Raw genomic sequence first — 13170 nt, 5'->3', positions numbered from 1 at the left:
ATTGCGATCTCTAGTTGGTAAGCAGTACTAAGACCTTTATGAGAGGAAAAAAAATACAAGTAAAAGTTGATCAAACTTGATCATGGACACTGATAGAATCCTCAGCCAACCTGTTATGATCTTAATACTTAATGAACAAATGACAAGTTGCTAGTTGATTAGCCATTTGAAATATAAAAAGGGAGTTGCTAAGCTACACATACATGCATGCACACATCTCACTTCATGGAACAAGTCATAAAGGTTGTTTAACTTTGTTGTTTTCCTCAAAATTAATAAGAAGAATGTTTCATGATAAGAAGTCATAAAGTGCATTAACTCAACATATTTTGAGCTAAACAAAACAAGATTTTAGCTTCCTCACAATATCCTTCACAGTCATTGAGAACTCCACTTCCATCTGTACATCAAAAATGGAATTGTCATAGTTATATTGATAGAGGTGAGAATTAGGGTTTGGCTTTTGATAGATAGTATGACTTACTTGTGCAGTCACGATTATATTGATAGAGGAACCAAGAAAAGGCATAACGTTGGTGTTGGTTATGGTGAGGTTCATGCTCTCGATCTCGGACAAGACCTTCACAAGGATACCTTTACGGTTCTCGCAATGGATTCTTACGAGCACTGTCTTCGCGGACACCTTCACTTCGATCTCGGGGAAAGGTTGAAGTTGTGACGATCGTGATTCATCAAGATTGTTCTCGTCCGATGATGAACCGCCGTCATCGGTGACGGAGACGTGGGACTTCTTGATGAGGACCACGGATTCGATGGTCCTCTCCATGTTTTGCTCTTCTAGGGCTTTCACTTTTTCTTGTAGGTCTTTCACATGTCTCACTGCATCTCCAAGAACAGAAGCTTTGTCGGCCTAAAAGATGTACATTAATTTCCATATGAACTGAATGCTTTTCTTGGATTAGAAATGTATAAAAGATAAAAACAAGATGATGATCTCTCACTCTTAGATTGTACGTATGTATTTGATGCTTCAAAACTACAACAAATCAATAAATATTTCTATGTTTCCACACACCTTAGCTACTATTTCATGTAATCTCACAAGAAACACAACAAAACCTGAGAAAGAGAAACCAATGTTTGCCACTAAACATCTGCTTACTTACCTTTTTAAGGCCAGGGATCAACGCAGAGAGTGCAATGAACTTCTGGTTGAGCTTCTCGCGCCGGCTCCTCTCTGCGATGATATGCTCTTGTGCCTGCGACAGCACGGTTGCGGCCGCCGCCGCCCCCCTTACCTCGCGCTTCTGCTCCTCCTTCGGCTTCTTCGCGAAAGCAACACCTTGACTCGGATTAGGCTGCAAGTCAAGAGACACCATCCCTGACGATGAGCAAGATCCATGATCAAGCTCCATCTGGTTGTGGCTGCTGCCCAAATTAAAGTTCCAGTTGATGCTCTCCTGAACCCTAACTCCCGATCCATAATCTGATGATGACTGACCCACAACACCATGCAAAGACTGAGGAATCATATTATTCATGTTCTCCTGTCCCTCACGGTTGCTCGATCCTATTTCCCACTGCTGAAGAAACCCTTGCTCACTCATGTCCTGCAATATTCTTTCAGTGTACATGTATATATATGTGATGCATCTACAACAAAATTATATATAATTAACTAGCAATACTCTTACACTATCAGAGAACCAGTTGTTCCAGGGAGTCTCCATTAATTAAGCTTCTCCTTCTCTTTCGCTTCGCTTGAGAATCAAAAGATTAGAGCTTGAAAGAAATGAGCTAGGTTATATCAAGCACCTGCAAAACCCACCCTAATTACTACAGATGAACGGCACTGTGAAAGGAATTGTGAAGATCTGATCGCCTAGGAAAGTAGAGTGTGAACCGAGGGAGGCCTTCACATTACTGTCCAGTTGGAGGCCAAACTCCATGAATAAAATGTGAAGAAAGTGGAGTCAAAGTTTGAGGCTGAAGATACGCAAGCTCTCGCCACTGTGTAAATGGTTGTGTTACACATGGCGTTTGAGTTTTTGACTGAAACAATGGTAGAGAGCTTCCTGGTCAATAGCATATATACAAGGCTAAATATTTGATAATTAGTTTCACCATCATCCGATTAAACTCATGAAATGGCTGTTGCTTAATTAATTAGCAACAATAATGATGATGATGATAATGATAATAATAATAATAATAATTAGGGTGGGATCCTCATTGCTTTTCAGGGCTATTAGTTTAGTGGGGAGATGATGCGTATGATAATATTTGGTGAGGATATCTTGTTAAAATAATTATAGTCGTGTTAGTGGAGGACATAGAATAATTATATTATTTAGGATGATCAATAATATGAGTTAATGGAAGACCTCTTGGGGCTCATAACTTTTGGGGGATGAGTCATATACTATTTGCATTATTAAAGAAGATTTAATCGAGAAATAATAATATGCTACTCGATGATTCGGTATTAACCATCCACCCCTTGAAAACCTGCTCGTCATTATGTTCATCGCCTTTTCTTTTAACTATATATAGATAGAGAGCATGTTAGGATACAATCAAAGTTTTATATTACAAATACATAAAAAAAAAGATCCTGAGATTATGAGATGGAGATATCTATATTGAGTATGAGACCTTTTGGATAAAGTCTAAAAACAAAACTATGAAGATGTGAGTTCAAAGTGGATAATATCATACCGTTTTAGATATATATATATATATAGATTCCATCGGATTTAATAGTGGTATAAGAACATGTCTATGTGGTGCCATATGGGGACCTTCACAAAGGAATGATTGGAGGGCTCTTAGTAAGGGGTCCGTTGGGACCGTTAAGGGAGCGGATCCGTTGGGACCTGGATCAATAAGGGATCCGTTGGGGCCATTAAGGAGAAGCTCTCAATGATCCTTTATTTGAGGGGTAGATTGTTGGGATACAATTAAAGTCCTACATTAAAAATATATGGAAAAGATGCTGAGGTTATGAAATGGAGATATCTATATTGGTATGAGGTCTTTTGGTTAAAGTCCAAAAATAACACCATGAGGATGCGGGCCCAAAGTGGACAATATCATACCATTTTGAAAATATATATGGATTCCATCTGATTTAATAGAGAATAGACATGGACTAGCTATTTTGGATACAAGTTGTTCTTGTAGATATATACCTTTGGTCAATCAAGTAATGGCTTGTAAGTTTTTCAAAACTTCTTGATATGTGGACCTCACTTTCATAATTAACTTACTAATTAACTTAATTGACATATTAATGATGGTTGTTTTTATGGCTTTTATTTATGTAACAATTTAAACAAAAGTAGATGTAAATGGTCACCAAAGAAATTTCAAACATCTTCCTAATGGATGTTTTCGTGTGACACGAGCTAAATTATTAATCATGGGACTCCACTATAATACCTTTTATTAATTCCAATTTTATACCAAGATTAATATTATTAATAGTCTTAAGGAGTTCTTCAAAAAAAAAAAAATCTCTTTGATGGATATTTTCACCTGATAAGGGTGGGATTATTGATCTTATGAATCTCATTGACCCCCAATTCTATATCAAATTACCTATCAATAACCATTAAAGATTTTAAAGAAACTTTGCGAGAGATAATTGATCTCTCGAAGATAGACTCCACGTGACATGCCCTTGACTCGGTCAACATAGCTTTGAATCACTTAGAGTTCCAATTGTGTCTAGATTAAGAATACTTAGATTAGCTTTGCCGAATTAAGACCAAGTAAGTAGAAGGTTTTATTCAGTAAATTAACAAGGTTGAATTGGAATGGATTAAAGAAAGATATGTGTAAGTTGTAGAAGGGCATCAAGTGAAAAGTTTCAACGGATATCTTATCAACAGTAATGAGTGTCGATTACAAATACAGGAAAGCATATGTTGGTTACAAGTGAAGGAAAACTACAACAGTTACCAACATTGATTATGCAACCTCCGGAAAATTTTATAGTCATGTGGAATAAACAGGTTGAGTGAAGAAGGGGCACTGCCATTACATAAGAAACACTTTTCTTATTTTTCCTTATACATACATTTTGACTATCATTTTATTCATGTGGTGATATGGCACCATTGACTACACAAGAGGGAACCAAAGAGTTCCTCAAAAACTAAGGGCTCAAGATCCAATTTGACAAGTTTGGGGAAGGCATACCTATTCTTCTTCAACTCCAAGGCTTCTCACAAAATATGACTGCAACAACAAGAAGGCTATGCAATCGAAAGAGAAAAGCTCAAGTTTTAGGGTAGAGCACACAATTGCTTAGGCATATATAACTAAATTAAGTAGAGTGCACGGTTTGAGAAACTTGCCATTATCTTTAAAGCTTAGAGCTTTCCCTTTCAAACCACTCGAAGCAAATATTGCATCGATAACGATTGATCACCTGCAACTAATCTGCCATGGATATGATACTTAATTCATCGAGGATTAAACAGCCAAATGAATCCATGTATTACTCAGATTGATGGCCACATGTGACTGATCGATCGAGAGTATCCAATAAGATTGTGTGCTGATATATCCGAGAGATGCATCAACTAGTCGTATATAAATATTGCAGTAGCTGTACATGCATTGGAAGCATATCATTGCCAACAAACATGTACAATAATATTAATTATGAGTTTCATATTGAAAGAGACATGTGATCTGTATTAGGACAATTAAGGCTCCCAGCTATCCATATCCATAAGCATATCCAACCACTTCATAAACAATATGAATGTGGGGATCGATGTTAGTGTTAATTCATTGTTAATTATTAATGTAATAAGAAAAGAGAAAAGGTTTGCATGCATTTGTTCAAGAAGACATGGAGGAATTAAAGTTCGAAGATGATCATAAAGTAGGATTGGAAAGTAGTGTTGGAATTTGGTGGGTCATGGATGAGGAAACAAGAATGTAAGAGCTAGAGAGAGTATGAAGAGAGAAATGAAAGAGAGACTTTATGAAGAGGAATATTTACTTCTTGTTATATATTTTGATCATCATACAAGGTCCTTATTTATACACTTAGATTGATGCTTCATATCCTTCTATAATTAATACATCACATTATTATACACAAGACAATTAAATTTTATTCTTTCTAGACTAATGACTCTTGTCATAAAGAGTTTCATTGAACTTAGTAAGATAATTGAACTTTACATAGTGGATGAAGAGTCACATGGAATCAAATTGATTTTGACTACGTCCTTATATGGCTGCAAAAGTCAATTTATATTTGGAATAAGTTTACATGTTAACATCTACCCCCCTTAAACTTGTTTTTCCTTGAACTCCCAACAAATTCTTTAAGTATTGAAAAGCTTCCGCTTTTAGAGATTTTGTAAATATATCAGTTACTTGATCACTTAACTTCACATGGAGCAATTCTATTTCTTTTGACTTAATATACTCCTTTATAAAATGAAAGCGAGTATTGATATGCTTGGATCTGGGTTTTTGGCTAAAGCAATTGTTGATTTGTTGTTCACATAGATCTTGGTTGTAGCTTCTTGTTGCAATTTAAGATCCCGAAATCCCTTTAGCCAAATAGCATGACAAACATAAGAGGCTGCAACAATATACTTCGCTTCACAAGTTAACAGAGCAACAATTGATTGTTTCTTTGAAGACCAAGTGAAAACAACATTACCAAGATAAAACACGTATCCAGTAATGCTTTTGCAATTATCATAACTTCCAGCCCAATCGCTATCATTGAAACTAAAAAACTTCATATCTTTAGTTGATGAATAGAGAAGTCCATAATCAATTGTCCCTTTTACATATATATTTAAGAATTCTCTTAGAGCATATAAGGATGAACCAATAGATACTCGGTCTTCTGGGGGTACTTGATTTACTGAGGTTTGATTATTATTCGAAGTAGAACCAAACCCTGATGTTCCTCGTCTTGTATCTGGTAACTGGGGTACTTGCATCATTGTTGGAGTAGAAATTTTTGTAAAGATTATCTGTGCAATAGCTTCACCTCTTTTAAATTGAACAGGTTCATATGTCAAATTAAAAACCAGAATTTTGATTTCTCCTCGATAATCACTATCAATTACTCCAGCTCCAATGTGGATACCCTTTTTCCATGCAACGCCTGATCTTGGCGCAATTCGTCCATAATACCCTTCGGGAATAGCCATAGCTAATCCTGTGCCAAGAAGATCCCTACCTCCTGCATTAATTTCAACATTAGAAATTATATGAAGATCATACCCTGCGGCTCCATAAGTAGCTCTGGTTGGTATAGTTGAATTCGGGCTTAATCTTTTGAATTCCACTATTGGCAAGACTTCTTCAATTGTTAATACTGCTAATATCTCTTGTTCAGGGGAATGAATTTCCTCATCATTTTCATTAACTTGATATGGATGTTGCTCAGGCACTGCAGTATAGCCTTCAAATTGCAAAGAAACGCTTCCATCCATAAGAGCTCGAGACTGAACTCTTGTTGGAGCCATAGGATTTCTTCGTAGGGTTGGTCTCAGAACCCAACGTTGATTTTGTAATTCTTCAGTGGAAAACCGATTCCCTGGTAGAGCAATTACTCCTCTGCTGGCTAAATAGTCTGCAACATGCTGAACATTATAAGAGAAATTTGTAAAACTTGTATTTGTCAGCCTGCCAAGCATCATTCGAGTAATTAATAAATTACTCGTGCCGCCTTGCCAATCATTATAGCCATGAGTTTGTATTGATAATTCTAAATGATTTGAAAAATCATCAATACTTATCATTAAATCTGGAATGACATAAGTCATTTGAGTTCCTCTGGAAAGATCCATTTCCATGGTTGCAATGATTGCACGATCTCCACGCCATCGTGTATCCCGTAGAACAATTAACGCCATAGTTCCTGCATCACGACGATGAAGAGTATAAACCCTTACCATTAAGAGGCCCACATGTATGTGGTGAAATCCAGCCTCTCTTAGAGCTCTATGGCTCTGTGTAGTGACAAGTGGCAGATCCACCTGTCCATCTGTTGGTGCAATCTTTGCCCCAAGTGCATTGAGTTTCAATGTTTGGCTAAACCATGTTTAAAGTTAGGCAATACTTGTGATCTAACATGTGTGATGCAAGTTTGCAGGAAAGTCCAAGCGTGGTCTTGGCAAAAGAAAAGTCCAAGTGGGAAGTCTTGGCAAAGGAAAGTCCAAGTGGGAAGTCTTGGCAAAGGAAAGTCCAAGTGGGAAGTCTTGGCAAAGGAAAGTCCAAGGTTGGTCTTGGCAAAAGAAAAGTCCAAGTGGGAAGTCTTGGCAAAGAAAAAGTCCAAGTGGGAAGTCTTGGCAAAGGAAAAGTCCAAGTGGGTAGTCTTGGCAAGGAAAAGTCCAAGTGGGTAGTCTTGGCAAGAAAAAGTCCAAGGTTGGTCTTGGCAAGGACTTGACATGACGAAGCTGATGGAAGCATCTCAAGCTAGTGCGAGGATGATGGAGCATCCAAGGGAGGCACGAGGCTATAGGAGGTGTTTGAAGGCCGAGGTCTAGGTCAAGAGAAGCTGAAATGGGATTTTTCAGCTTCACCAGTCGACTGGCCCTGCCAGCAGTCGACTGCTCATAAATCAGACGCACACAGAAAAATCAGTCGAGCCAGAGGAAGACAGGAGTCGACTGGGCAGTCGACTGGCCCTGCCAGCAGTCGACTGAGACCAGTCGACTGGTCTTGGATCAGTCGACTGCTATTTGAACGTTGGAGAAAGATGGCAAGCATTTAATGCGCTTTAATGCAAGATTTTATTGCCGATTGAAGCCATCAGTCGACTGGCCCTGCCAGCAGTCGACTGATGTCGAAGAATTATAAAAGAAGCCTGCTCGAGATCAACTCAAGAATTCTGTCATTCTTTTATTCTTTAGTGCTTCTTTTGAGAACTTGTTGTTCTCTGATTCTTTGCTTTCTTCCTCTCCTCCTAAACATTATTTCATATCATTTTGAGGAGAACGAAAAGGTTGTAAAGGTTTCTCCGCCTTCGAGGTTTTCGAGAAGGAGACGATTCATAGTGCAGCGGGTGTGTGCGTGCGTGTGGATCCTTGGATTAGTCACCTCTGCGGAGGTGGATACCAAGTAAACAAACCGGGTTAGCGTTGATCTATTGTTTTCTCTATTATATTTTGCTTCCGCTAACACTCTTGCAGAGAAACAATCGAAGAAGATTCGAAAAACGCTATTCACCCCCCTCTAGCGAACCAACCGATCCTAACAATTATAAAGACATGTACTTAAGCAGAAACTACCTGAACATGAAAATACTTGTATTACATAGAAAATTTCTAAGTTTCTTTATATTTGAAAATTCATACATTTGGAAATAACTTAAACATACTTATGGGCCCTGGCGGAGTATCAATGCGCGCATCTCTGATAGAACTCGGGGTAGCTAGCCACCGAATGCTACCAGAGGACTTATCTTATCAGGCGACCTTTGGCCTGGAATTCCTTTCCTTATGGGCGAACCTTTGGCCGGAATTCGGGCGAATTTGGCCCTGGAATTCCTTTCCTTATGGGCGAACCTTTGAACCTTTTTGGCCCGATACCCGCCTCTTAAAAGTAAAATACATTTCTTCATATATCATAAAGTTCTTATACTTTCACTTATTACATCCTTGTCCTTTCACTTATTACATCCTTGTCCTTTCATCATTCATTCATCATGCTTTACTTCCATCCTAAGTAGGAAGAATAATTTACCTATTCATGATTAAATCCTAAATCATACTATGGAAAGAACGTATATATATTCCTATTTAACATGAATTATACTAGGGGAAGAACACATAAATACATTCATGTCGAACATAAATCATGTCATGGAAAGAGCATACTTATAAATACCTTCATGTTTAACAGAAATCATGTCATGGAAAGCTTAACATAAGTGGACAACGGCGCGATCGCGAGGGGCGGCGCCAGCTAAATTTCGATGGCGCTGAGCAGTGGCGTCGAACAGAGGAAGGGACGCGGCCGGTCTGTGGAGAGGGGAAAACGGATAGGAGGCGACGGCGACGGCTCCGCTTCTCTTCATGTAGCGTCGGTGACGACGCGGGTCTTCTCCATACGAGCAGGCGACGGTCAGAGACGGCGTCTGCTCTGCTTCTCCACGCGGCGGCGGCAAAGGCCGCGGCGGAGGTTGGCTAGGGTTTGGGATCTCGGCCTCCTCTTATCGCCCTCTTCCTCAGTCCGTTCCGAGTTCCTCGCCGGCAGAATCGGGCGGCGGGCGGGCGGACGTGGCTCGCTTGGGCGCGGGTCGTGCGGAGAGGAAGCGGCGGGCGAAATTCTTTTATAAAGAGGAGTGCACAGTACTCCTAAATTCGGGATTAAGAATTCCCGTTTAAACCGGGTCTAATTTCTTAAATCGAACCAGATTAAATTTTGGTTTGCTTGGTTCGGCCATCAAACGACTTCCGAACTGACCCAAACTAATTTTGTTAGATTCGTCTTTGCAAGACGAATCTTTTCACCTATTTTATTTTATCAAACTCCCTTCTATCATTTAACTAAAGGACTTTTATTGAAATTTTAAATCTAATTAAAAATCCTAAAAATAGGGAAAAATAATATGGGTGTTACACATAATAGATTTTAAATAATAATTTTAAAATAATTATTCCATAAAAAGTTTTCCAAAGAAATTTTCAAAATAAATTTTGAAAGGATTTTTAAAATAATTTTTTTCAAAGGATTTTTAAAATAAGCTTCAAAATTGTTTGTCAAAACGGGAAATGAAATGTATTTTTTAGATATTTTAAAGTAGATAAACTTAAAAAAATTATTTATTATCCTTTTAATCGAGATCTCCTCCTAAACTTGACATATCCTTAGAGCTCTTTGTTACTACAAAGTAACCTCCTTGTGTGTCTTAGGGTTTGACCCAAATCAAGAGAATAATTTTAAAATAATTTTAAAACAAGATTTTGAAATGGGTTTCCAAATATTTTTCAATGGTCTTTCAAAGATTTATAAAAGATAATTTTGAAATAGTTTTGCTCTATTGATTTGGATCTCCTCCTCAATTTGACACTTCCTTAGGGCTCCTTGTTATCCACAAGGCAAGCTCTCTATATGTCTAAGAGGTTAATTTAAGTAATAGAACAAATAACTTATAATTTTTTAAAAGATTTTCAAAATATGATTTTTGATTGAACTTTTAATTTGGACTTCCCCTAAATCTGACACTCCCTTAGGGCTCCTTATTAACCACAAAGCAATCTCCCTATGTGTCTTAAGGGTTGTTCCAAGTCAAAAGATCAATTTGCAAAATATTTTGCAAAACATGACTTTTCAAAAGATATTTTCAAAAAAATTTCAAATAAGCTTTAAACGATCTTTTGAAAATAAGGACTTTTAAGAATAATCTCCTCTCAACTAGACACTCTCTTAGGACATCTTTATTAACCACAAGGAATTTCTGCCTATGTATCTTAGGGTGTCAGACATCATGTTGACCTAAATGTTTTGTGTCTAAGTGTTGGTCAACCAATTTTCAAAGATATACAACTTTTGAAATTATAATATAAGTGCACACTGTAGACATGAATCTCAAATAATTATCAAATTTTTTAAAAATAATTTAATAGTTTTTGAAAAGGTTTTCCAAAATTTTATGATTTAATAGTCCTTAACATCTCACTTATTCTAAGTACCTCAGTACATGACATACAATAGTTTTTTTATGAGTTGTGTTAGATGATTTGTCAATTTTATTTTATTAATTTATATTAAGTTCTAATGAATGTTTGACCTTGTGTTAGATTTAAATTTAACCGTCAGTTAGTTAAGTCTATATTTTAAAATTTGGCTTCCAGGTCATGGCGAGACAAGGGCCTTCTTGGTTATTGGAACAACGACCACTTTCTTAGACAAAACCTTTTTAAGAAATCATGTCCTTAACCAACTTCTTGAGAAACCCTGGTTTAACTAGTCTAAAGACCTTTCCAGACGCTTGGATCCCTTTCCGGGCCCTCAAACCAATCCGATCCGATTCAGTTTTGTGAGTCTTTATCGGGGTCAATTCCACCTGATTTGGGTGCCTGGAACATAGAGGGGGGGCACTGGACCATCCGAGCGCCTGGATCAGATTCAGGTGTTTGGATCTGTCCTAGTCCAGGCGCCTGGACCTCACTGGGCCGCCTAGACAATTCTGAGCGGTTGGATTCAATAGGGGCGTTCAAAACCAATCAACCAGATTTGACCTAAGTTAACTTTCGAGCTTGGTTCGATTGCTTCTATTTGCTCCTCTTATGCTTCCTCAATTTTACTTCTAGCTCCTGGTTCTTGCAAGATTAGCATATAAACAAACAAACAATTTAAGTCTACCTGTAATCTGTCTGACTTACTAGGCTTACCTAAGCCTTATCCTGTAGGTCTAACTTACTAGACTTACCTGTGCCTAACTTTTAGTTAGGACTTGTCACTTCCGTACGTAGACTTCTCACCTGTCAAACATCCAATCACCCTTGACCTATTTGAACTTTTCTTTATCTAACCTCCAGTTAGGACTAGTCACTTCCATTGATAGACTTCTCACCTGCCAAATATTTAATCACGCTTGACCTGCTTGGACTTTCCTTTACCTAACTTTCAGTTAGGATTTCCTTGCTCAACTTTACTCACCCACCAAGTCTTCCTTGCCCAGCCTCCAACTAGGATTTCTTCTACCTAGCCTCCAGTTAGAATTTTTCCTACCTAGCCTCCAATTAGAATTTCTCCTGCCTAGTCTCAATTAAGATTTTTCCTTGCCCAATCTAACTAATTATGACTTTTTACTAGTTTTCTGGTCAACCTTGACCTGACTAGATTTCACTTACATTCAAACATCAAGTTTTGTTTAGATCAACCCTTGGTCAAACAGACCAGACCTAGATATATTGTCAAACATCGAAATCCTGAGGACAAACTAGTACTTCTTGCACTAACATACATGTCCATAAGTCAGTTTCAGTCAAAATTGACTGATGGAATTAGAAAATTTCGATTCACTTCAAATTTTCATACCTAAATTCAATAACATAAATTGATAGTAGTACTTTTTGAAAACTTATAAAGACTTGAGAATATTTATCACAAACTCATTCTAAGGCGTAGAAAAATGATACTCACTAATCAACATCATCAATGGTTTCTAGGGCTCCCTTGATTTGGAAAATATTAATATTTTGAATTTATGTAAGTCCATTTACCAATTTTGACTAAAACTGACATGGACATAGAAAACTTTAAATCAATTCAAACCAAAACTAATATACTCTGAAAACCTCTTTAATGTATCCATATCCTCAAACTTGGATTTCATAATATAGATTGAGAGCAATAAATTTTTAAAATTTACAAGCTTAAGAAATTTTATGACATGCTCGTTATAAGGTTTAGGACAATGATACTTAGCCAGGCAATACCCTCCTGCGTCGTAACCAACTGCACTTTCTCGATTTACCTCCTCACAGATGGTCGTGGGACCGACCGTGTGGGGCCGCTAAGATGGCGGATCCACCTTTTGCAGAAGAGAACAATGATACTCATTAATCAACACTATTAACAAGTTCCTAAAAGTCCCTTAGTTAAGAAAATATTAATATTTTAAATTTTTGAAGGGTATAAATCTATCAATCAATTTCGATCGAAATTGACTGATAGACCTAAAGAACTCTGAATCATTTTAAATTAAAACTAATGTATCCTTGTCTTGAGATTGGAATCTGAATTTCATAGCATAAATTGAAAGTAATGAATTTTTAAAAACTTACAAAGATTTGAGAAAACTTATCACGAACTCATTATAAAACTTAAGACAATAATACTCACTAACAAACATCATCATTATGAGTTCCTAAGACCTCTCTTGGTTCAAAAAAAATATCAAATTTTTAAATTTTTGAATGGTAAATCCATCGGTTAATTTCGTCTGAACTTCATTGATAGATTTAAAAAATTTTAAATTAATTTAAATCAAAATCAATATCAAAAAAATCTTTTTAATACATTCATGCTCTCTTATCTAAACGCGATAACATAAATCGAGAGCAATGATTTTTAAAAGTATACATTAGCTTATGCAACGATTTGAAAACACACCCACACATAAGCACGTGATTGCTTCGTGCGAAGGAGAAATGGTATGACAGGAATGTTGCTTTTTTTTTTAATTTACAAAAATTAATACATTATATG

At 37.1% G+C, this 13170-nt stretch overlaps 2 protein-coding genes across 2 annotated transcripts; both read right to left on the bottom strand.

Annotated features, from left to right (window-relative positions):
* Positions 1-105: 105 nt before the first annotated feature.
* Positions 106-1754, bottom strand: LOC141825284 (transcription factor bHLH18-like). Its single transcript, XM_074712671.1, has 4 exons — positions 1656-1754; positions 1128-1571; positions 485-871; positions 106-400 (listed from the first exon to the last, which is right to left on the bottom strand). The coding sequence occupies exons 1-4, from the start codon at positions 1689-1691 to the stop codon at positions 335-337; spliced, it is 933 nt and encodes a 310-aa protein (XP_074568772.1). The 5' UTR covers positions 1692-1754; the 3' UTR covers positions 106-334.
* A 3663-nt stretch (positions 1755-5417) lies between these two features.
* On the bottom strand, positions 5418-6905 carry LOC141823861 (uncharacterized). The gene has a single exon (XM_074711071.1). It carries the CDS (start codon positions 6903-6905, stop codon positions 5418-5420), a length of 1488 nt encoding a protein of 495 aa, XP_074567172.1.
* Positions 6906-13170: the final 6265 nt, after the last annotated feature.

This window comes from Curcuma longa, chromosome 3, assembly GCF_044706935.1.
Source record: "Curcuma longa cultivar G26 ecotype Majalengka, Jawa Barat chromosome 3, ITB_CL_G26_1.1, whole genome shotgun sequence".
Classification (NCBI taxonomy): Eukaryota; Viridiplantae; Streptophyta; class Magnoliopsida; order Zingiberales; family Zingiberaceae; genus Curcuma; species Curcuma longa.
This window is presented reverse-complemented; position numbering and strand designations above follow the sequence as displayed.